The following is a 26,061-nucleotide window of genomic DNA, read 5'->3' on the forward strand; positions in this document are numbered from 1 at the left end:
ATAGAGCAGGGCTGGGGCTACAAGTCCAACACCAACCCCCTGCGAGGAGAGGGGGGGGGGGCTGGAGCTACAGGTGCAGCACCAACCCCCTGCCAGTAGAGGGGGGCTGGAACTACAGGTCCAGCACCCACCCCTTGCCAGTAGAGGAGTCTGGAGCTACAGGTACAGCACCATCCCCCCTGCCAGTAGAGGGGGGCTGGAGCTATAGGTCCAGCATCAACCCCCTGCCAGTTGAGGAGGTCTGGATCTACAGGTCCAGCACCAACCTCCTGCCAGTAGAGGGGGGCTGGAGCTACAGATTCAGGGCCAACCCCCTGCCAGTAGAGGAGGGGAAGGAACTGCAGGTTCAGCACCAACCTCCTGCCAGTAGAGGGGGGCTGGAGCTACAGATCCAGCGCCAACTCCCTGCCAGTAGAGTGGAGCTGGAGCTACAGGTGCAGCAACAACCCCCTGCCAGTAGAGGGGGGCTGGAGCTACAGTTCCAGCACCAACCCCCCTCCTAGTAGAGGAGGGCTGGAGTTACAGGTCCAGCACCAACCCCCTGCCAGTAGAAGGGGGCTGGTGCTACAGGTCCAGCACCATCTCCCTGCCAGTAGAGGGGGGTTGGAGTTAAAGGTTCAGGACCTACCCACCCTGCCCGTAGAGGGGGCTGCAGCTACAGGTCCAGCACCAATCTCCTGCCAGTAGAGGGGGGGCTGGAGCTACAGGTCCAGCACCAACCCCCTGCCAGTAGAGGGGGGGGGGCTGGAGCTACAGGTCCAGCACCATCCCCCAGCCAGTAGAGGGGGGGCTGGAGGTACAGGTACAACACGAACCCCCTGCCAGTAAAGGGGGGCTGGAGCTTCTGGTCCTGCATCGACCCCCTGCCAGTAGAAGAGGGGCAGGAACTATAGGTCCAGCACGAACCCCCGGCCAGTAGAAGGATAGCTGAATCTACAGGTCCAGCACCAACCCCCGGCCAGTAGAAGGATAGCTGGAGCTACTGGTCCAGCACCAACCCCTTGCCAGTAGTGTGGGGCTGGAGCTACAAGTCCAACACCAACCCTCTGCAAGTAGAGGAGGGCTGGAGCTACAGGTCCAGCACCCCCCCCCCATCCTGCCAGTAGAGGGGGCTGGAGCTACAGATCCCGCACCAACCCCCTGCCAGTAGAGGGGTCTGGAGCTACAAGTCCAACACCAACCCCCCTGCCAGTAGAGGGGGGCTGGAACTACAGGTCCAGCACCAACCCCCTGCCAATAGAGCAGGGCTGGGGCTACAAGTCCAACACCAACCCCCTGCGAGGAGAGGGGGGGGGGCTGGAGCTACAGGTGCAGCACCAACCCCCTGCCAGTAGAGGGGGGCTGGAACTACAGGTCCAGCACCCACCCCTTGCCAGTAGAGGAGTCTGGAGCTACAGGTACAGCACCATCCCCCCTGCCAGTAGAGGGGGGCTGGAGCTAAAGGTCCAGCATCAACCCCCTGCCAGTAGAGGAGGTCTGGATCTACAGGTCCAGCACCAACCTCCTGCCAGTAGAGGGGGGCTGGAGCTACAGATTCAGGGCCAACCCCCTGCCAGTAGAGGGGGGGAAGGAACTGCAGGTTCAGCTCCAACCTCCTGCCAGTAGAGGGGGGCTGGAGCTACAGATCCAGCGCCAACTCCCTGCCAGTAGAGGGGAGCTGGAGCTACAGGTGCAGCAGCAACCCATGGCCAGTAGAGGGGGGCTGGAGCTACAGTTCCAGCACCAACCCCCCTCCTAGTAGAGGAGGGCTGGAGTTACAAGTCCAGCACCAACCCCCTGCCAGTAGAAGGGGGCTGGTGCTACAGGTCCAGCACCATCTCCCTGCCAGTAGAGGGGGGATGGAGTTACAGGTTCAGGACCTACCCACCCTGCCCGTAGAGGGGGCTGCAGCTACAGGTCCAGCACCAACCCCCTGCCAGTAAAAGGCGGGGCTAGAGCTACAGGTCCAGCATCAACCCCCTGCCAGTAGAGGGGGCTGGAGCTACAGATTCAGGGCCAACCCCCTGGCTATAGAGGATGGCTGGAGCTACAGGTCCATCTCCAACCCCTGCCAGTAGGGGTGGGGGGGGGCCTAGAGCTTCAGGTCTAGCAGGAACCCCCTGCCTGGAGCTACAGGTCCAGCACCAACCCCCTGCCAGTAGAGAGGGGGCTTGAGCTATAGGTCCAGCATCAACCCCCTGCCAGTAGAGGGGGGCTGGGGCTACAGGTCCAGCACCATCCCCCTGCCAATAGAAAAGGCTGGAGCTGCAGGTCAAGCACCAACCCCCTGCCAGTAGAGGGGGGGGCTGGAGCTACAGGTCCAGCACCATCCCCCTGTCATTAGAGTGGGGCTGGAGCTACAGGTCCAGCACCAATCCCCTGCCAGTATAGGGGGGGGGGGGGGCTGGAGCTACAGGTCCAGCACCATCCCCCTGTCAGTAGAGTGGGGCTGGAGCTACAGGTCCAGCACCATCCCCCTGTCAGTAGAGTGGGGCTGGAGCTACAGGTCCAGCACCAACCCCCTGCCAGTAGAGGGGGGGGGCTGGAGCTACAGGTCCAGCACCATCCCCCAGCCAGTAGAGGGGGGGCTGGAGGTACAGGTACAACACCAACCCCCTGCCAGTAAAGGGGGGCTGGAGCTACTGGTCCTGCATCGACCCCCTGCCAGTAGAAGAGGGGCAGGAACTATAGGTCCAGCACGAACCCCCGGCTAGTAGAAGGATAGCTGAAGCTACAGGTCCAGCACCAACCCCCGGCCAGTAGAAGGATAGCTGGAGCTACTGGTCCAACACCAACCCCTTGCCAGTAGTGTGGGGCTGGAGCTACAAGTCCAACACCAACCCCCTGCAAGTAGAGGGGGGCTGGAGCTACAGGTGCAGCACCAACCCCCTGCCAGTAGAGGGGGGCTGGAACTACAGGTCCAGCACCCACCCCTTGCCAGTAGTGTGGGGCTGTAGCTACAGGTCCAGCACCAACCCCCTGCCAATAGAGCAGGGCTGGGGCTACAAGTCCAACACCAACCCCCTGCGAGGAGTGGGGGGGGGGGGGCTGGAGCTACAGGTGCAGCACCAACCCCCTGCCAGTAGAGGGGGGCTGGAACTACAGGTCCAGCACCCACCCCTTGCCAGAAGAGGAGTCTGGAGCTACAGGTCCAGCACCAACCCCCTGCCAGTTGAGGGGGAGCCGGGTGCTACACATCAAACACCAACCCCCTCCCAGTAGAGGGGGGGGGGGCTGGAGCTACAGATCCAGCACCAACCCCTGCCGGTAGAGGGGGGCTGGAGCTACAGGTCCAGCACCAACCTCCTGCCAGTAGAGGGGGGGCTGGAGCTACAGGTCCAGCACCAAACCCCTGCCAGTAGAGGCTGGAGCTTCAGGTCCAGCACCAACCTCATGCCAGTAGAGGGGGCTGGAGCTACAGGTCCAGCACCAACCCCCTGCCAGTAGAGGAGGGCTGGAGCTACAGGTCCAGCGCCAACCCCCTGCCAGTAGAGGGGGGCTTGAGCTACAGGTCCAGCACCACCCCTCTGCCAGTAGAGAGGGGCTGGAGCTACAGGTCCAGCACCAACCACCTGCCAATAGAGGGAAGGCTGGAGCTACAGGTCCAAGGCCAACCTCCTGCCAGTAGAGGGGGCTGGAGCTACAGGTCCAGCACCAACCCCCTGCCAGTAGAGGGAAGGCTGGAGCAACAGGTCCAGGGCCAACCCCCTGCCAGGAGAGATGGGCTGGAGCTACAGGTCCAGTACCAACCCCCAGCCAGTAGAGGGGGGCTGGAGCTACAGGTCCAGCACCAACCCCCTGCCAGTAGAGGGGGGCTGGAGCTACAGGTCCAGCATCAACCCCCTCCCAGTAGAGGGGGGCTGGACAGCACCAACCCCCTGCCAGTAGAGGGGGGCTGGAGTTACAGGTCCAGCACCTACCCCCTGCCAGAAGAGGGCGCTGGAGTTACAGGTCCAGCACCTACCCCCTGCCAGTAGAGGGGGGCTGAAGCTACAGGTCCAGCACCAACCCCCTGCCAGTAGAGGTGGGTTGGACCTACACGTCAAGCACCAACCCCCTCCCAGTAAAGGGGGGGGGCTGGAGCTACAGGTCCAGCACCAACCCTCTTCCAGTAGAGGGGGGTTGGAGCTACAGGTCAAGCAGCTACCCCCTGCCAGTAGAGGGGGGGGGGGCTGGACAGCACCAACCGCCTGCCAGTAAAGGGGGGGGCTGGAGCTACAGGTCCAGCACTAACCCCCTGCCAGTAGAGGGGGGCTGGAGCTACAGGTCCAGCACCAACCCTCTTCCAGTAGAGGGGGGCTGGAGCTACAGGTCAAGCAGCTACCCCCTGCCAATAGAGGGGGGCTGGAACTACAGGTCCAGCACCAACAATCTGCCAGTAGAAGGGGGCTGGAGCTACAAGGTCCAGCACCAAACCCCTGCCAGTAGAGGGGGGCTGGAGCTACAGGTCCAGCACCAACCCCCTGCCAGTAGAGGGGGGCTGGAGCTACAAGGTCCAGCACCAAACCCCTGCCAGTAGAGGGGGGCTGGAGCTACAGGTCCAGCACCAACCCCCTGCCAGTAGAGGAGGGCTGGAGCTACAGGTCCAGCGCCAACCCCCTGCCAGTAGAGGGGGGCTGGAGCTACAGGTCCAGGGCTAACCTCCTGCCAGTAGAGGGGTGCTGGAGCTACAGGTCCAGCACCAACCCCCTGCCAGTAGAGGGGGGGGGGGCTGGAGCTACAGGTCTAGCACCACCCCTCTGCCAGTAGAGAGGGGCTTGAGCTTTAGGTCCAGCACCAACCCGCTGCCAGTAGAGGGGGGCTGGAGCTACAGGTCCAGCACCAAACCCCTGCCAGTAGAGGGGGGCTGGAGCTACAGGTCCAGCACCAACCCCCTGCCAGTAGAGGAGGGCTGGAGCTACAGGTCCAGCGCCAACCCCCTGCCAGTAGAGGGGGGCTGGAGGTACAGGTCCAGGGCCAACCCCCTTCCAGTAGAGGGGGGCTGGAGCTACAGGTCCAGCACCACCCCTCTGCCAGTAGAGGGGGGGCTGGAGCTACAGGTCCAGGGCCAACTTCCTGCCAGTAGAGGGGGGCTGGAGCTATAGGTCCAGCACCAACCCCCTGCCAGTAGAGGGAAGGCTGGAGCTACAGGTCCAGCACCAACCCCCTGCCAGTAGAGGGGGGTTGGAACTACTAGCCCTGCACCAAGCCCTGCCAGTAGAGGGGGCTGGAGCTACAGGTCCAGCACCAACCTCCTGCCAGTAGAGGGGGGCTGGAGCTATAGGTCCAGCACCAACCCCCTGCCAGTAGAGGGAAGGCTGGAGCTACAGGTCCAGGGCCAACCTCCTGCCAGTGGAGGGGGGCTGGAGCTACACGTCCAGCACCCACCCCTTGCCAGTAGAGGGGGGCTGGAGCTACAGGTACAACACCAATCCCCTGCCAGTAGAGGGGGGCTGAAGCTGCAGGTCCAGCATCAACCCCCCCCCTGCCAGTAGAGGGGGGCTGGAGCTTCAGGTCCAGGACCAATCCCCTGCCAGCAGAAAGGGGCTGGAGCTACAGGTCCAGCACCCACCGTTTCCCAGTAGTGTGGGGCTGCAGCTACAGGTCCAGCACCAACCCCCTGCCAGTAGAGGGGGGCTGGAACTACAGGTGCAGCACCAACCCCCTGCCAGTAGAGGGGGGCTGGAACTACAGGTCCAGCACCCACTCTTTGCCAGTAGTGTGGGTCTGGAGCTAAAGGTCCAGCACTAACCCCCAGCCAGTAGAGGGGGGCTGGAGCTACACGTCAAGCACCAACCCCCTCCCAGTAGAGGGGGGGGGGCTGGAGCTACAGGTGCAGCACCTACCCCCTGCCAGTAGAGGGGTGCTGGAACTATAGATCCAGCACCAACCCTCTTCCAGTAGAGGGGGGCTCGAGCTACAGGTCCAGCACCAACCCTCTTCCAGTAGAGGGGGGCTGGAGCTACAGGTCCAGCACCAACCCCCTGCCAGTAGAGGGGGGTTGGAACTACTAGCCCTGCACCAACCCCTGCCAGTAGAGGTTGCTGGAGCTACAGGTCCAGCACCAACCTCCTGCCAGTAGAGGGGGGCTGGAGTTACAGGTCTAGCACCAACCCCCTGCCAGCAGAGAAGGGCTGGAGTTACAGGTTCAGGACCAACCCCCTGCCCGTAGAGGGGGCTGCAGCTACAGGTCCAGCATCAACCCCCTGCCAGTAGAGGTTGCTGGAGCTACAGGTCCAGCACCAACCCCCTGCCAGTAGAGGGGGGCTGGAGTTACATGTCCAGGACCAACCCCACCCGGCCCGTAGAGGGGGCTGCAGCTACAGGTCCAGCACCAACCCCCTGCCAGTAGAGGGGGGGCTAGAGCTACAGGTCCAGCACCAACCCCCTGCCAGTAGAGGGGGGGCTAGAGCTACAGGTCCAGCATCAACCCCCTGCCAGAAGAGGGGGGCTGGAGTTACAGGTCCAGGACCAACCCCACCCTGCCCGTAGAGGGGGCTGCAGATACAGGTCCAGCACCAACCCCCTGCCAGTAGAGGGGGGGCTAGAGCTACAGGTCCAGCACCAACCCCCTGCCAGTAGAGAGGGCTAGAGCTACAGATTCAGGGCCAACCCCCTGCCAGTAGAGGGGTGGCTGGAGCTACAGGTCCAGCACCAACCCCCTGCCAGTAGAGGGGCGGGGGCTGGAGTTACAGGTCCAGCACCAACCCGCTGCCAGTAGAGGGGGGCTGGAGCTACAGGTCCAGCACCAAACCCCTGCCAGTTGAAGGGGGCTGGAGCTTACAGGTCCAGCACCAACCCCCTGCCAGTAGAGGAGGGCTGGAGCTACAGGTCCAGCGCCAACCTCCTGCCAGTAGAGGGGGCAGGAGATACAGGTCCAGGGCCAACCTCCTGCCAGTAGAGGGAAGGCTGGAGCTACAGGTCCAGGGCCAACCTCCTGCCAGTAGAGGGGGGGCTGGAGCTATAGGTCCAGCACCACCCCTCTGCCAGTAGAGGGGAGCTAGAGCTACAGGTCCAGCATCAACCCCCTGCCAGTAGAGGAGGCTGGAGCTGCAGGTCAAGCACCAACCCCCTGCCAGTTGAGGGGGGCTGGAGCTACAGGTCCAGCACCGACCCCCTACCAGTAGAGGGGGCCTGGAGCTACAGGTTCAGCACCAACCCCCCTCCTATTAGAGGGGGGGCTAGAGCTACGTGTCCTGAACCAACCCCCTGTCATTAGAGGGCGGAGTGGAGCTACAGATTCAGGGCCAACCCCCTGGCTATAGAGGATGGCTGGAGCTACAGGTCCATCTCCAACCCCCTGCCAGTAGAGGTGGGGGGGGGCTAGAGCTACAGGTCTAGCAGGAACCCCCTGCCAGGAGAGGGGGCCTGGAGCTACAGGTCCAGCACCAACCCCCTGCCAGTAGAGAGGTGGCTTGAGCTATAGGTCCAGCATCAACCCCCTGCCAGTAGAGGGGGGCAGGGGCTACAGGTCCAGCACCATCCCCCTGCCAATAGAAGAGGCTGGAGCTGCAGGTCAAGCACCAACCCCCTGCCAGTAGAGGGGGCTGGAGCTACAGGTTCAGCACCAACCCCCTGCCAGTAGATAGGGGGGGGGGCTGGAGCTACAGGTCCAGCACCAACCCCCTGCCAGTAGAGGGGGGGCTGGAGCTACAGGTCCAGCACCAACCCCCTGCCAGTAGAGGGGGGCTGGAGCTACAGATTCAGGGCCAACCCCCTGCCAGTAGAGGGGGGTGGAGCTACAGGTCCAGTGCCAACCCCCTGCCAGTAGAGGGGGGGCTGGAGCTACAGGTCCAGCACCAACCCCCTGCCAGTAGAGGGGGGCTGGAGCTACAGATCCAGGGCCAACCCCCTGCCAGTAGAGGAGTGCTTGAGTTACAGGTGCAGGACCACCCCCCCCCCCCTGCCAGTAGAGGAGGGCTGGAGCTAAAGCTACAGCACCAACCTCCTGCCAGACGAGGGGGGCTGGATCTACAGGTCCAGGACCATCCCCACCCCCCTGCCTGTAAAGAGGGGGCTGGAGCTACAGGGTCAGCATCAACACCCTGCCAGTAGAGGTGGCTGGAGATACAGGTCCAGCACCAACCCCCCTGCCAGTAGAGGGGGGCTGGAGCTACAGGTCCAGCACCAACCTCCTGCCAGTAGAGGGGGGGCTGGAGCTACAGATCCAGCTCCAACCCCCTGCCAGTAGAGGGGGGCTGGAGCTACAGGTCCAGCACCAACCCCCTGCCAGTAGAGGGGGGCTGGAGCTACAGGTCCAGCACCAATTCCCTGCCAATAGAGGGGGCCTGGAGCTTCAGGTCCAGCTCCAACCCACCCCCCCTGCCAGTAGAGGTGGGCTGGAGCTACAGGTTCAGCACCAACCCCCTGCCAGTAGAGGGGGGTGGGGCTAGAGCTACAGGTCCAGCACCAACCCCCTGCCAGTAGAGGGGGCCTGGAGCTACAGGTCCAGCACTAATCCCCTGCCAGTAAGGGGGGGGGGGGCTGGAGCTACAGGTCCAGCATCAACCTCCTGTCAGTAGAGGGGGGGGTTGGAGCTACAAATCCAGCACCAACCCCCTGCCAGTAGAGGGGGGGCTGGAGCTACAAGTCCAGCACCAACCCCCTGCCAGTAGAGGGGGGCTGGAGCTATAAGTCCAGCACCGACTCTCTGCATGTAGAGGGGCCCATGAGCTACAGGTCCAGCACCAACCCCCTGCTAGTAGAGCAGGTCTGGAGCTACAGATCCAGGACCAACCCCCTGCCTGTAGAGGGGGGGGGGGGCTAGAGCTACATGTCCAGCACCAACCCCCTGCCAGTAGAGGGGGAGGGGCTGGACTTTACAGGTCCAGCACCAACTCCCTTCTAGTAGAGGGGGGCTGGAGCTACAGGTCCAGCAACAACCCCCTGCCAGTAGAGGGGCTGCAGCTACTGGTCCAGAAGCAACCCCCTGCCAGTAGAGGGGGGCTGGAGCTACAGATCCAACACCAACCCCTTGCCAGTAGAGCCAGTAGAGAGGGGCTGGAGCTGCAGGTCCAGCATCAACCTCCTGTCAGTAGAGGGGGGTTGGAGTTACAAATCCAGCACCAACACCCCTGCCAGTAGAGGGGGGCTGGAGCTGCAGGTCCAGCATCAACCTCCTGTCAGTAGACAACCCGTTCTCGCAAATTCGTATAGTCAATATTGACTTATTAACTACGTGCATAGGTGATATACTAAACATAATAGACACCCTTAAAAAGCTTCATAGAAAACACCGACCTTACCTAACCTTGTTAGTATCTTAAGATAAGCATCTTATTGCTTCGTAATTACAACTATTACTTAACCTATACCTATAATAGGTTAAGTAACAATTGTAATTACGAAGCTATAAGATGCTTATCTTAAGATACTAACAAGGTTAGGTAAGGTCGGTGTTTTCTATGAAGCTTTTTTAAGGGTATCTATTATGTTTAGTATGTCACCTATGCACTTATTTAATAAGTCAATATTGACTATACGAATTTGCGAGAACGGGTTGCAGTAGAGGGGGGTTGGAGTTACAAATCCAGCACCAACACCCCTGCCAGTAGAGGGGGGCTGGAGCTACAGGTCCAGCATAAACCCCCTGAGAGTAGAGGGGGCTGGAGCTATTGGTCCAGCACCATCTCCTTGACAGTAGAGGGGGCTGGAGCTACAGGTTCAGCACCAACCCCCCTGCCAGTAGAGGGGGGCTAAAGTTACAGGTCCACCACAACCCCCTTCCAGTTGAGGGGGCGAGCTGGAGCTACATGTCCAGCACCAGCCCCCCTGCCAGGAGGGGGGGTGCTGGAGCTACAGGTCCAGCATAATGAGGCTGTCACTGACCACAGGTGATAATGGGGCTGACACTGACCACAGGTGATAATGGGGCTGACACTGACCACAGGTGATAATGGGGCTGACTCTGCCCACTGGTGGTAATGGGGCTGACACTGTCCACAGGTGATAATGGGGCTGACGCTGACCACAGGTGATAATGGGGCTGACACTGACCACAGGTGATAATGGGGCTGACACTGACCACAGGTGATAATGGGGCTGACACTGTCCACAGGTTGAGGACCTCCGCAGGAAGAGGAAGCCCGTCAAGAGGCTGGTGGAGGCTGGCCGGGTGTTGGCCGTCCAGGAAGACCAAGATGGCCGCCGCTCCGCCAGGATAACTCTACAAGACGGACAGCTGTACCTCCACTCACTCCTGCGTCAGCCTACGCCCGCCGACGCTCACACCCTCCAGGTTACTTTATTACACCCACTAGTCTTACTGACATTACTGATTTACTGAGTTATGATAACTAATATGATAACATTTTGTTGTACAGTTATCAGCATGATTTATTTCATTTTCTGCAGGAGAGTGAGGTTGTGGGCGTGCTGGAGCCCTCCTGCACCCTGGCGTTCCTTGACCTCGGGTGGGCGGGGTCAACAAGAGGGCGGGTCACCATCCGGCTGACCCCTGACACTCCGCTGGCCAGACAGTTTGTGTTGTTGTGTACGGGCCAGCGGGGCCACACCTACCGCAACACTAAACTGTTTGGGGTGTGGGACAAGGGTCAGTCGGGGGAGTGGGTGGCGGGCGGAGACTACGAGAGTAATGATGGTAAGGGAGGAGCTCGACTGCTGCCTGACCTCCAGGGGCAGTACCGGAAGTCAGGCCGGGCAGGAGCTGTGTCGTGCTGGTGGGTGTCGGAGAGTCCCAAGAGTGCCCAGTTCATCATCACCACCAGGGACGACCAGGTTTACCAGTGGCCAAATGTCTTCGGTGATGTGGTGAGCGGCCTGGATGTGGTGAGGGCAGCAGTCAACCACAGTGACATTACGGAGGTGACTGTGGTGTTGTGCTGCCACTCTAGTTCACTGTACCACCACCATCACTACTGTGGTGTTGTGCTGCCACTCTAGTTCACTGTACCACCACCATCACTACTGTGGTGTTGTGCTGCCACTCTAGTTCACTGTACCACCACCATCACTACTGTGGTGTTGTGCTGCCACTCTAGTTCACTGTACCACCACCATCACTACTGTGGTGTTGTGCTGCCACTCTAGTTCACTATCACCACTACTGTGGTGTTGTGCTGCCACTCTAGTTCACTGTACCACCACTACTGTGGTGCTGTACTGCCACTCTGGTTCACTGTACCATCACCATCACTACTGTGGTGTTGTGCTGCCACTCTAGTTCACTGTACCATCACCATCACTACTGTGGTGTTGTGCTGCCACTCTAGTTCACTGTACCACCATCATCACTACTGTGGTGTTGTACTGCCACTCTAGTTCACTGTACCACCACCATCACTACTGTGGTATTGTGCTGCCACTCTAGTTCACTGTACCACCACCATCACTACTGTGGTGTTGTGCTGCCACTCTAGTTCACTGTACCACCACCATCACTACAGTGGTGTTGTGCTGCCACTCTAGTTCACTGTACCACCATCATCACTACTGTGGTGTTGTGCTGCCACTCTTGTTCACTGTACCACCACCATCACTACTGTGGTGTTGTGCTGCCACTCTAGTTCACTGTACCACCATCATCACTACTGTGGTGTTGTGCTGCCACTCTAGTTCACTGTACCACCATCATCACTACTGTGGTGTTGTGCTGCCACTCTTGTTCACTGTACCACCACCATCACTACAGTGGTGTTGTGCTGCCACTCTAGTTCACTGTACCACCATCATCACTACTGTGGTGTTGTGCTGCCACTCTTGTTCACTGTACCACCACCATCACTACAGTGGTGTTGTGCTGCCACTCTAGTTCACTGTACCACCATCATCACTACTGTGGTGTTGTGCTGCCACTCTAGTTCACTGTACCACCATCATCACTACTGTGGTGTTGTGCTGCCACTCTTGTTCACTGTACCACCACCATCACTACAGTGGTGTTGTGCTGCCACTCTAGTTCACTGTACCACCATCATCACTACTGTGGTGTTGTGCTGCCACTCTTGTTCACTGTACCACCACCATCACTACTGTGGTGTTGTGCTGCCACTCTAGTTCACTGTACCACCACCATCACTACTGTGGTGTTGTGCTGCCACTCTAGTTCACTGTACCACCACCATCACTACTGTGGTGTTGTGCTGCCACTCTAGTTCACTGTACCACCACCATCACTACTGTTGTGTTGTGCTGCCACTCTAGTTCACTGTACCACCACCATCACTACTGTGGTGTTGTGCTGCCACTCTAGTTCACTGTACCATCACTACTGTGGTGTTGTGCTGCCTCTCTAGTTCACTGTACCACCATCATCACCACCACTCCTGCATCACCTTGAACTGCGTGTTTTGATGACAATGTAGTTTAAGGACAGACCTTTATCACTATATCATCATAACTTCACTATCCTTGGTGTTTAACACTTTGGTATCATATACCTGACAATCACGGCTGTATCACCATCAATGCTATATCTTCTCAGTACTGTAACCTATCATTGCTGTATCACTATAGCTTCACTATCACCTCTATATATCACCATCACCTCAGGCCCCACACTTGGGGTCATATACTGACCATGTTGAGTAACAAATTGTTGGTGTCACTATATGACAGCTGTTGTCACTGTTATATCACCAACAGCTCACTATCACATAACACTGTCACTGCTACACCAACATCATTTCACTTTCTCTGCATTATCACCTCACACTTATATTTTTCCTCCTTACATTCACTGATATATCACTATCATTGCTACAACACCAATACCTTACTGTCACTGCTATATCACCACCATACTATCACAGTTATATCACAATCACTCAGGTGTGTTGTGATATTACCATACTGGTCCATGGTGTGTTGTGATATTACCATACTGGTCCATGGTGTGTTGTGATATTACCATACTGGTCCATGGTGTGTTGTGATATTACCATACTGGAAACATGGTGTGTTGTGATATTACCATACTGGACCATGGTGTGTTGTGATATTACCATACTGGACCATGGTGTGTTGTGATATTACCATACTGGACCATGGTGTGTTGTGATATTACCATACTGGTCCATGGTGTGTTGTGATACTACCATACTGGTCCATGGTGTGTTGTGATATTACCATACTGGACCATGGTGTGTTATGATATTACCATACTGGTCCATGGTGTGTTGTGATATTGCCATACTGGTCCATGGTGTGTTGTGATATTACCATACTGGACCATGGTGTGTTGTGATATTACCATACTGGACCATGGTGTGTTGTGATATTACCATACTGGTCCATGGTGTGTGTTGTGATATTACCATACTGGACCATGGTGTGTTGTGATATTACCATACTGGACTATGGTGTGTTGTGATATTACCATACTGGTCCATGGTGTGTTGTGATATTACCATACTGGTCCATGGTGTGTTGTGATATTGCCATACTGGTCCATGGTGTGTGTTGTGATATTACCATACTGGACCATGGTGTGTTGTGATATTACCATACTGGTCCATGGTGTGTTGTGATATTACCATACTGGTCCATGGTGTGTTGTGATATTACCATACTGGACCATGGTGTGTTGTGGTATTACCATACTGGACCATGGTGTGGTGATATTACCATACTGGTCCATGGTGTGTTGTGGTATTACCATACTGGACCATGGTGTGTTGTGGTATTACCATACTGGTCCATGGTGTGTTGTGATATTACCATACTGGACCATGGTGTGTTGTGGTATTACCATACTGGTCCATGGTGTGTTGTGATATTACCATACTGGACCATGGTGTGGTGATATTACCATACTGGTCCATGGTGTGTTGTGGTATTACCATACTGGACCATGGTGTGTTGTGGTATTACCATACTGGACCATGGTGTGTTGTGGTATTACCATACTGGTCCATGGTGTGTTGTGATATTACCATACTGGTCCATGGTGTGTTGTGATATTACCATACTGGTCCATGGTGTGTTGTGATATTACCATACTGGTCCATGGTGTGTTGTGATATTACCATTCTGGTCCATGGTGTGTTGTGATATTACCATATGGGTGTGAGGTTATGACCACACATACACCAGTATGATCATACTGTAGCTGGTGTATGATGTGCTCAAACTGTATAGTGATGTCTTGGCTGATTAGCCTAGTGTCATGAATATTAATTTATGTAGTTATTCTTTTTTCGACAACACACTAGTATTAAATGTGTATTGTAATATGTATTCCATATATATCTATGTATATTATATATCTGTACTATAAGTCCTTGCCATGTATTTGTGGATATATATTAGAAGTCTAGTGAATAGCAGTAGCCTAATGTCATGTAGCTTGAAAAACATCCGTATATACTTATATTATGGAATGCTACATAATGCTGTATAGGAAATATTATGTGAACTATGATGGAGAATGTATAAATTTAAGTCTCGGATGTATTACTGTCATGTATACTGTGTAATTTCCCTTTCATTATTGTTCATTACATTGTCCTCTAACATTAAATTAGATTTTGGCACTGTGAGATGTATACCACATAAACATGGTTTTGATACAAATGTTTTATATATATATACTTTATATTGTATTCATGTATACTTATGTATAATGGCTGGCTGGCAGACGTCTTGAAATCCTCCCTTAACCCCTCCTCCCCTCTCCCGCCAGTGTTACCATGTCTTGCCAATATGAATTCTTTGTTCACATATTTTTATATCATGATATAATCTTTAATGTACTGAATTATTGATATGTATTATTATGTAAGGTTGTGTATTATAGTCTTTATTTTGTTGATATATGAATTAGGAGTTCTTGATCGAGATATGTCTGTATATGAGCTTGAGATATTTGAAAGAGAGGAGTCAGCTGACTCATAGAGGTGGATACAGTGTCGCTCCCGGCCAGCATGGCTCTGGGCGGTCACTCTTTGATTTTCTCAGTTGATTATTATTATTAACATCTTTATAGACAAAAATAATTACAATTTTGCCTAATCTGAAGATTTTGATAAAGTCTTATTAAAGTGAGGATAATGCTGGTATTCACTGTCATGCAAGACAGAGGGTCATACATAAGACAATAGGTCTAAACTGTAGGCTGAAGCACATATATATAATGGTTACAATCAATGTTTCAATGTTTCAATGTAAACAAAGCAGTCTCCGTGGTGTAGTGGTAAGACACTCGCCTGGCGTTCCGCGAGCGCTATGTCATGGGTTCGTATCCTGGCCGGGGAGGATTTACTGGGCGCAATTCCTTAACTGTAGCCTCTGTTTAACGCAACAGTAAAATGTGTACTTGGATGTAACAACGATTCTTCGCGGCAGGGGATCGTATTCCAGGGACCATAGGATTAAGGACTTGCCCGAAACGCTACGCGTACTAGTGGCTGTACAAGAATGTAACAACTCTTGTATATATCTCAAAAAAAAAAAAAAAAAAAAAAAATGTATGGATATGTGAAAACAACTTTCTATTGTGCACTGCCACACAAGAGCAGGGATGGTTCATAAGTGATGCAGCTTAGAAGTGATATAAATAAAAATTGTTCTTCATTCTTTAAAATGGACAAGCAAATTTTGGATAAATTGTTAGGATGTCGTCCAGAACACCTGAGTCAATAAAATATTTACACAGTTGGTGGTACAAGAGGCCAGGAGGTCTAAAGTCCTTTACGGTTTCACATTCATCAATATAGTGTTCTAGTGAATGCATTAAAGGTTTATCACAGAATTTACAATCTGAGTATTCTGGTAGTGGCTCAGCCTCACTAACCTGCCAAATGTGTCTATAGCCAAGGCGAATTCGCGCAATGACTACATCACACTGCCTGGTTCGGTTACTGTGCTGACCATTCAAATACCTATTATTACAAAACTTGTCATAACTCTTAATACTGCAGCTTTCAGGCCTCTGGGCATTTCTTAGTTCTTCTAAATCTGAAGTAATTTCTTTAATTTGTATGTTATTAATAATTGCATTACATAGTCCAAAGTCATAATCAATGTTTTCTTTCCTACAAGCCTCATTGGCCAATCGATCTACAAAGTCATGTTTTCCAACTCCAACATGGGATGGGATCGACACAAATTTTATACAAGAGTTATTATCATTGGCAAAAATTACATTCCATTTAATATTACAAGCTACTTCCAACATACCCCCCTCCCCGCTCAGCTCGTTGTCGCCGTGTGGGGGCTTAGTGGACGGCTGCCGGAGTGTGATGCTCCTTGGGACAGTCCTCTGTCCTTTTCTAGCCTTGTGCTCCTGCTGCCGTCCTCTCCAATTCTGCTGGGCATCTTTTCCTTTTCCTTCTGTTTCGTTTTTCTCCCCTCTCTTCTCCTATCTGCTTGCCGTTTCCTGCCGACCTTTTGCTCGTTCTGGTTCTTTCCTTGGACTTCTTCTATTTTGACGCCCGGGTGCTTGAGGAGGCATACTCTTGCACCTGTAGAACTGTAGTACCCGACGTCGAGAGCGAGGGGAACCTTTTATTGTCAATCCCCCTTTCGTCACTGAACCCGATCTCGACGGACTGTCGGTTTCTTAAGGTGGCGTTTGTGGGGCGTATACTCACGACGCACCCCTAGGAGGCCCCGGCAAGATCGGCGATAGCTTCTTGTTGGGTGTCCTGCCTCTAATTGTGGCTCCATGGTGGGTGTGGGGGCACATTCGTGAATGAATTCTTCTTTTTCGTCATGATGATAACCCCTGTTTCGGCTGCTTCTGGTGTACCTTCTCAGGCTCGTGGGGTGGGCGACCAAGCCCCCGAGTTGGTCCGTATTGGAAGACCGGGCTCTGTAGCCTCCGCTGCATTGGGCCCCGACCTTGCTCCTCCTTTGGCCTCTCTGACTCCTTCCCCTGGCTCCCCTCCCTCCTCTGTGGTTGGGTCGAGCCCCAGGCCCCCAGTGGTGACTACCTCGTCCCCTGGCGCGGCTCCTTCTCTAGTTGTAACTACTGCGCCTTTTAACCCCTCTCTCTCTGGGGGTTCTCACCGCCGTCCTCATCACGGCCGCCCTCGCTCGGTTCCTTCCAGTTCTGCTACCTATCAAGCCTTGTTTGGTCCCGCTTCGTGGGCCAAATATTTTGATCTCCTCCCTCTTGATTCTGCGCCTCCTGACGATTTCTCCCTCCATCGACATCTCGTTGATTCCGTGGATGCCTCCATTACTTTCAACCCCACTCGTCTCGGTACACGTGTCGTTGCTGCTCCTTCTCAGGATGCTGCTTCCCGCTTGGCTGCCTTAGACTGCCTTGGCGAGACCCCTGTTCGGGTCTCGAAGAACGCTCAGTTGAATGCCAGTGTTGGCACTATTTTGCTCCCGCCCCATGTTGCGACCGGTGTTCGGGACCTGCGTGACTGCCACGACGATATTCGACATATCCTTGCTGCCCAGGGCCATTCTATTCTCCAGGTGGACACGTTTACTCGTCCCCCTTGTGGTAGTCGCCGTCAACCCCTCCGGGTTGTGAAGATTACCTTTGATGGTAGGACCCTTCCACCCTCTGTCATTCTTGCTGGTGCCAGGTGCTCTGTCCAGGAGTTCATTCCTTCTCCTCGGCTCTGCAACAAGTGCTGGAGGTTTGGGCATGGTGCCCTCCGCTGCTCCGGGACTGTCTCTCTCTGTCCTTTGTGTGGTGGCGAAGGTCACTCTAAGTCGGAGTGCACTTCTCCCCAGGCTCGTTGCCTCAACTGCGGTGAGGCCCATCCTACCTTCTCCCGTGCGTGTGTCCATTACAAGCTTGAGGCAGCCGTCCTCAACTTGAAGCACCGGGAGCGTTTATCTTTTCCCGAGGCGAGACGCCAGGTTCGCCGGCTCCCGCCTTATGCTAATATCTCTTATGCTCGCGTGTTGCGCTCTTCCTCTCCTCGTCCTTCCCGCCTTCCTCAGACTCACAACCGTTTCCGGGCCTTGGACCCTGATGCGCCCACTGCCCCCTCCTCTGTTCCTTTGGGTTCTCTCCCGAAGGATCCTCCTCCTGGTCCTCTGTCCGGGGTTCCCCTTCCTTCTACCCGGTCTGTCGTGTCTCCTGTGTCTTCTTCCTCGTCCCCCTCCGATCCTCCTTCCCATCCTCTTCCTCCATCTATCGGCTCTCCCCACCGCCTGTCGGTGCGGGCGGATGTCCATCGCTCTCCTAGCGGCCGTCGTGTGTGCTCTCGTTCGGCTTCTCCTGTTGAGACACTGGAATCCGTTGCCCGGTACGTAGTTGCTGGGACACCGGTCTCTTTAAGTCAGAAGCGTAAGCCTGGCTCCTCTCCTTCCTCTTCCCCGGCAGGTAAGAAGGCTTCGCTTTCTTCCTCAGCTCCTACGTCTGGTTCTGTTGCTCCTTCCCCTCCCGTTTCAGTGATTGCGCCCCCTGTTCCTGCTATGGAGGTTTCTTTGGCCCCTGCTTCCCTTTCGGTTGCTGGGGTGCGCTCCCCTCTTTCTACTCCCCCTCTTCCTGCTGCTGTCCTTGACTGCTCCTCTCCGTTGTCTCCTCCTCTTCCTCCTCCTCCGGACCCCGCCCGCCCACCTCTGATCTGTTCTCCCGTTTCCTTCCCTCCGTCTTTGCTCAGTTTACCCATGCCCCCTAACCCTGACTTTGCTGACCCTGATCCCGACCCTGATATTCTTTAACGTGCTCTGTTGCTCTTTCGCCTTGGTTTCTTCCTTGTTCTCTGGTTTTGTCCTTTCTCTTCTCGTCGTTGTCCATTCTTCAATGGAACGTTCGAGGTTATTACGCCAATTTCCTCGAACTCCAACTTCTGATTTTGCAGTTTTCGCCCCTTTGTGTCTGTCTCCAGGAGCCAATGCTTGGTGCTCGTCCTGGTCGTTTTCGTGGCTATTCCTTTCTCTCCCCCCCCCCCCCAGCCATTGCTGGGGCTTCTAATTCTTCTGCTCTCTTGATTCATGCTGATGTTCCCTTTGTTCCTTTACTTTTTCCTTCGCCTCTCCATTGTTCTGCTGCTCGTATCTTTGTGGGGAAATGGTACACAGTTTGTTCCATTTATCTCCCCCCGAGTGTCCCGCTCTCTCTTCCTGATTTGAAACACCTCCTAGACTCCTTGCCGGAGCCTGTGCTCCTGCTGGGTGACTTCAATTGTCGTCATTCCCTTTGGAGTGACCTTGTGACGAATACCCGGGGTCGCCTCCTTGAGCCGTTTCTCCTCTCTTCTTCCCTGTCTCTTCTGAATTCTGGTGAGCCCACTCATTTGGACTCTCGGACTCGCACCCTTTCTTGTCTTGATCTTTCTCTCTGCTCTTCTTCTCTTTACTTAGATTTCACGTGGCAGGTTCTTCATGACCTCCATGGAAGTGATCATTTCCCCATCCTTGTTTCCTTTTTCTCTTTTCGCCCTTCCCTCTCTTTCCCTAGGTGGCAGTTTGCTAAGGCAGACTGGACCCTATTTACCCTCAGTGCTGCTCTCTCTGGCCTCTCCCTTCTGCCTCTCTCTTGCGCTCTCCTCCTTTTTCATGACACTATCTTCAACGCTGCCCTCCGCTCTATTCCTCGCTCTTCCTCTCGGGGTCCGCGGAAGTGCGTTCCCTGGTGGAATGCGGACTGTGCTCGGGCTGTCCGCTGTAAGCGTGCAGCCTGGAAGAGGCACCGCCGTAGGCAGACGACCGATTCTTTTCTTTTCTTTCGGAAAGCGAGTGCGGTGGCCCGTAGGGCCATCCGTACAGCTAAACGTGAATGTTTGGCATCTTATGTCTCAACAGTTACGTCCGAAACCCCTCTGGCCCAGATCTGGAAGCGTATCCGCAAGATAGCGGGTAAGTTCGTTCCCGATGTTTCACCGGTCCTTCACCTCCATGATACTCTTGTGGCGGACCCGTTGCAGGTCGCTTCTGAACTGGGTTCCCACTTTTCTTCTGTTAGCTCTGGTCTTCATCTTCCCCAATCTTTCCTTCTTCGTAAACCTGTCCTCGAGTCTCGTCCTTTAGATTTCTGCACTCATCTTCAGCTTCCCTATAATGATCCCATCTCTCTCTCTGAACTTTGTTCTGCCCTGGCCCTCTGCGGGTCTACGGCGGCGCGCTCCGATGGTATTCATTATGAGATGCTTCGCCATCTCCCTCCGAGCACGTCTCAGTATTTACTGAGTCTGTATAATCGGATCTGGGAGTCGTCGTCAGTCGCTGAGGACTGGCTCGATGCCGTTGTCCTCCCTGTTCGCAAACTGGGGTCTCTGGGTACTTCCCCTAAGGACTTTCGCCCTATTGCTCTCACAAGTTGTGTCTGCAAACTCTTTGAACGTATGGTTAACGTTCGTCTGATGTGGTTCCTGGAACACCATCACCTCCTCTCCCCTTCTCAATTTGGTTTCCGCAGGTGCCGCAGCATGACAGATGTCCTGGTGAACTTGGAGGTCTATATTCGTACTGCTTTTGCTGTGAAGACCTCCGTTGTTGCCGTCCTTTTTGACCTGGAAAAGGCTTACGACACCACTTGGCGTTATCATATCCTATCTCAACTTCATTCTTTTGGCCTTCGTGGTCATCTCCCTCTCTTTCTCCGCAGCTTCCTCTCTCGTCGTTCCTTTCGGGTGCGCCTTGGTACCGCTCTCTCTCCCTCTTTTCAGCAATACGAAGGTGTGCCCCAGGGTAGTGTTCTGAGCACTACTCTTTTTCTGGTTGCCCTCAATAGTCTTCTTTCCTCTCTTCCTTCTGGTGTCTTCTCCGCTCTCTATGTCGATGATCTTACCCTTTGTTGTCAGGGTGATGATTCGCCTCTCCTTCAACGCCGGCTTCAACTTGCAATTGATGCCGTGTCGTCTTGGGCCACAGATCATGGCTTCAAGTTCTCTACTTCTAAGACTTGTGCCATAACTTTTACGCGGAAACGGGTTGTTCTTCATCCCTCTTTGTCACTTTATGGTCATCCCCTTGAATACAAAGATTCCGCAAAGCTTTTGGGGTTATTCCTTGACACTCGTTTGTCTTGGTCTCCCCATATCTCTTACCTCCGTGTTGAGTGCTCTAAGGCCCTTACCCTCCTTCGGGTCTTGCCTAATACTTCTTGGGGGGCAGATAGGCGCACTCTCCTTGCTTTACATTCCTCTCTCGTCCTGTCTAAGCTCGATTATGGTTGCCCTGCTTACTCGTCTGCTTCTCCTTCTACTCTTCGCCGTCTTGATGCTTTGCACCATATTGGGTTGCGCCTCAGTTCTGGTGCCTTTCGTTCGACTCCCATCCTTAGCTTGTATGTTGACACTGGCTTCCTGTCTCTCCAGGACCGCTGTGATCGCTACTGTCTTCGCTATCTTGCGCGGTCCTTGCAACATCCTTCCTCTCGCCTCTGTCGTGCTTTAACTTTTACCCCTCCTGCGGTTCCTGTTCCTCTTCACCACCTCCCTCTTTCTGTCCGGTTATCTCGCCTACAGGATTCTCTTTCCGTTCGTATTTCTGATGTTTCTCCTCGTGTTGTTCCTTCTTTGCCCCCGTGGAGGGTCCCTCTTCCGCGGTTTTGTACATCCTTGACCCGTATCACTAAAGCTTTTACCCCTCCTACGGTTCTGAAACGCCTTTTCCTAGAGCACTTTTCTTTTCACTCCCGCTCCGTTTCTGTCTTCACCGATGGGTCTAAGTCAGCGGACGGTGTTGGCTACTCTGTTGTTTTTCCTGATCGCACTTATATGTGTCGCTTGCCTCTGGAGACTAGCATCTTTACAGCGGAACTTTATGCTATTCTCTATGCTCTTCGTCTCCTGCTTTCTCGTTGTCAGTCTTCCTTTGTAGTTGTTGTTGACTCTCGTAGTGCCCTCATGGCTCTCGGGTCCTTTAATCCGGTTCATCCAGTAGTTGTCGAGATCCAGCATTGGCTGTTTCTCGTTCACAGTAAATTTAAGTCGGTTGAGTTTTGTTGGGTTCCCAGCCATATTGGTGTGTCTTTAAATGAGTGTGCGGATGCTGCCGCCAAGGAAGCTGTCCGCTCTTGTCCCATCTCTCATAAAGGCATTCCGTATTCCGACTTTTACCCGGTTATCCATTCCTCAGTCCTTACCCGTTGGCAGGCTTCTTGGTTGTCTGTTACTGGTAACAAGCTACGTACTCTTGAATGTTGTGTTTTCTCGTGGCCGTCCTCCTTCCACCGTAACCGGAGGTGGGAAACAGCTCTGGCGAGGTTGCGTATTGGCCATACTCGCTTAACCCATGGTCACTTGATGGAGCACCGCCCTGCCCCTTATTGTCCTAGTTGCATTGTCCCTCTTACGGTCGTGCATGTCCTTCTTGAATGTCCTGACTTCCAGGTCGAGCGTGTGTCTTGCTTTCCGACCGCCACTCGCGGTCACCTGTCCCTCGATAGAATTCTTGGTGACTCGGATACTTTTGATATCGTTCGCCTTATGCGTTTTTGTTCTCGTATTGGCATCCTTGGTGATATTTAGCGCCCTCTGATTATTTTGCGTATTTGATGGTGCTACATAGCCTTCCCGGTTTGGTGCCTTCTTTTGATAATTACTTACTTACTTCCAACATACATTGTGATGGGTTATTTAAGGACTGCAGAGCACTTTTAGAGTCACAGAAAATAACTCCACCACCATTGAGCTTAAGGTATTCAGTGGCTAGATAAATACCCAATAGCTCGGTCTGTGTCGTGCTTGCCCAGTTGTTCAATCTCTGTGTACTAGACATGATCATTTCATTCCCTTTATATACTGCACATGCACAACCTGTTCTACCAGTGCCTAACTGCACAGAGCCATCAGTAAAGGCATAGGATTCAGTCGGTTTGAGAATTTGAAGATGACTGTCAATAGCTTCTAATGTTATACATCTCAAAATGTCAGTGTTATACATTTATTTTACACTGATGGGAGTATAATGCAGAGACCTCCACATCTTTCCAAGGGGGAATATAGTGAACAGTTTTATCAGGGTTAAGAGACGCATTCAGTTTCTGAAGATTATAGGCACAACAACTGAGCCACACACTGTAGGGAGCTTTTTGCGGCGGATTGAGGGAACAGTCAGAATTGTTTAGAATGGATCTCAATTTAATTTGAATAGAGCTGGGGGGACCATTATTTTTCAAAGTTTTGGCGCAAAACATAGTACTAAGTAGAACTGTTCTTTCGTAAATGGAAGGTAAGTTTAGTTCCTTTCTCATGTTAACAATTCTGACAGTTCTAGGACAACCCAGGATGATGCGCATGGCATCATTCTGTACTACATCTAGGCCTTGTAATTGTTTAAGAGAAAAATTAAGAAGATGCAAGGCATAATAATCAACAACAGATCGTGTAAAGGCAATATGAAAACTACGAGCATATTTTATGTTAATGCCAAATCCTTTGCCAACAAGAGTTTTGAGAGGTTTAAGACGCTCAACTAGTTTTTTGCCCAGGTTGCTGACGAGATTTGTATCATTAACCTCGACTCCAAGATATTTATAAGACTCGCAAGTCTCCACGGGCATTCCATTAATAGTATAGTTAACATGAAGAGAATGGGGAATAAGAACCCTTGTTTTATGAACAGAGATTATGAGGCCACATTCTACTACTTTCTTGGAGAATGCATCAAGTAACACTTTGGTGCTTGGTTTACTGTGTGCCATAATACAAATATCATCAGCATAACATATAACAGTTTCAGTAGTTTGTACAGGTATGTCATGGATAAGTTTGTGCATAGGTATATTGAAGAGCATAGGGCTTAGGACACCACCTTGAGGTGTGCCTAGTTCGAATGCATCTGTTCTTGTACTTTTAACTCCTTTAAATAGGATACTAACACGCCTGTTGGATAGGTAGCTCTTTATCCAACTCAGAAGATTACCTTTGATTCCAAATTCAGCAAGTTGCTCTAATATTATTTCGCCATTCGCTACATCGAAAGCTGACTTTAGGTCAATAAAGGTTGCCTGTGTCCCATCCTGGAAGTGTACAAAATATTCAGCAAAGCATGTTTGTGTGCTACACTTGGGCATGAACCCATATAGGTTTGGGGCCAGTTTTTCTTTGACCTGAAACATGACACGATTGAGAATAATTCTCTCCAAGACTTTACACATGCAAGATGTAAGGGAAATGGGCTGAATTTTTGAGAGTTAGGTTTAGGAACTGGTATTATGAGACTTTGTGTCCATTTCTTTGGCAAGATACCTTGTGAGAGACTCATTTGATAGAGGTCAAGCAGAGGATGGCTAGGGACATCATTCAGTAAGCTCAAGGTGTTATAAGTTATACCATCCTCACCAGGGGCAATTTGTTTAGGTTTTCCTAATGCTGATGTTAATTCAAAGGGGGTTATAGCAAACTGATCTGTTTAATCTGGTGAGGAGCGTGCTATTTCAATATTAAAGTTTCTGTTAATGTTGGTATGTCTTAAATGCTGCTGTATATCTGGGGGTAAGGAAGAAATTTGTGAGACACTAGACCATTGAGCTAGGAGCATGTCAGCATATTCTGCAGGAGTATGATGAAGCTGAACTGGGGCTGAAGGTTTGGTAATGTTTTTAATTTTGTTCCACATTTCTGATAATGTTGTAGTTCTATTGATACCTTGTAGGAATTGTTCCCAATATGTGTCCTTAACTTGACCCTTAAGCTCGCGAAAATCTCTGTTGGCATTAAGGAATGCAAGTAAATTGTCAGCTGTTTTGTCTCGTTTATAAGAGTCAGCAGCTGAAGCGCTTTAGCTCGCTCTGCAATAATAATAGGATCCTCTGTCCATGAGGAAGAACGAGTGTTCTTTTTTTTCCTTGATTTAACCCAGGTATCATAATAACTGGTAATGATACTGACAAGATCAGTGTAAAAGTGGTCCACTGATACAGGTGTATACCCAGTGTACCACTTATGTACATAAGCCTTAAAGTGCTGTTTAAGATTGTCTGGAATGTTAATTTTAACTCTAGAATGAGGACTGGACCTAATATCCGCCACATTGTATTCACAATATATTGCAAAATGATCACTTACTAGTTTCGGGATGAGCTTAACGTTAACATTGCTATCTACTAGGCTGTATCCAATCACATAATCCAGCCTACCCCCCAATAAATGGGTCTGTTTATCAGTATCATACACAGTAATATTATGATCATTAAGGTATTTCAAGAAGACCCTTCCATTATTGTTACACTGAACGTCACCAAGAGCAGTGTGACGAGCATTAAAGTCACCCATACATAACATAGCTGTGTTACCTGTAGGTGTCGGTAGCAGGTCTGCTTTAAGTACACTACATCGTCCATATATGTTATACAGTAGGAAATGGCTATTTGCAGTTTGTAATTTGAATTTTTGATAATGTATACTATCACTCCTGTGATTTTTAATTAGTTTACAGATTAATCCACTCTTAATATACGTTAGTAAACCAGTTCCAATACTGTTGTTGTATGCTATATACCCAGGTATCCTGGGTGGGACCTTCTTGATAGTTGTGGACGTATATGGTTCCTGTAAACACATCACATCCACGTCTCTCATTTTAGCATACAAGATTACGTCATTTATCCGAAGATTAACACTTCGAATATTCCAAGAAAGAAACTTAATTGTTTTTGTTTGATGAGCCATGGTTAAGTGTCAAGGGAATTAAGGTAACATTTAAGCTCGTTAAACACTTGGACAACATAAGCAACTTTGTTCCGTGTGTCCTGAGAACTTTTGTCTAGGAGGCGTTTAACCTGAGTAGGAGTTGGTGTTCTCTTAAACTCTCTACCTGTAACCAAACCAAGGGTGTCTTGACGATCCCTTGAGTTTGCTAGAAAACCTAGTACGACGTCACGTGGCTATAGAAGCTTAGCCGGTCAAACGGCTAAGACCACGTGGCGTGGGACTCGGCTATAGAGCATACTCTGGGGTCCTTTGGAATTCGGTTAAGTTTCAGTAAGCATAGTCACGGACAGGGTAAAGGACAGAGTAGAGCCAATACCGTCCCGTGTTACAACTACCATATCCACCTTCGGTAAGAAGCAGAACAAGTCAGCAGATTGGTTCGAGGCCATTGCAGAGGAACTCTTACCCCTTGTAGAGGAAAAGAGAGGAGCTCTCTCATCCTACAAAAACCTGCCCTCAGAAAGGAACCTACAGGCCCTCCGTACTGCCCGCAGTAGAGTTCAACAAACTGTGAGGTGCTGTGCAAACGATTACTGGCTCCGACTCTGTTCCAGCATCCAGACTGCGGCCACTG

The 26,061-nt window shown here is 52.4% G+C and overlaps 1 protein-coding gene across 1 annotated transcript in view; it reads left to right on the forward strand.

Moving 5' to 3' along the window:
• Positions 1-12,818, forward strand: part of LOC138352844 (uncharacterized) — a 37,155-nt gene extending 24,337 nt beyond the window's left edge. Inside the window, exons 2-3 of the mRNA XM_069305401.1 lie at positions 10,016-10,195; positions 10,312-12,818. Coding sequence (XP_069161502.1) covers positions 10,016-10,195; positions 10,312-10,860 — 729 coding nt within the window. The 3' untranslated portion in view covers positions 10,861-12,818. The remainder of the gene's footprint in view (positions 1-10,015; positions 10,196-10,311) is intronic.
• The last annotated feature ends 13,243 nt before the right edge of the window (positions 12,819-26,061 follow it).

The sequence above is a fragment of the Procambarus clarkii genome, chromosome 55, assembly GCF_040958095.1.
Source record: "Procambarus clarkii isolate CNS0578487 chromosome 55, FALCON_Pclarkii_2.0, whole genome shotgun sequence".
Classification (NCBI taxonomy): Eukaryota; Metazoa; Arthropoda; class Malacostraca; order Decapoda; family Cambaridae; genus Procambarus; species Procambarus clarkii.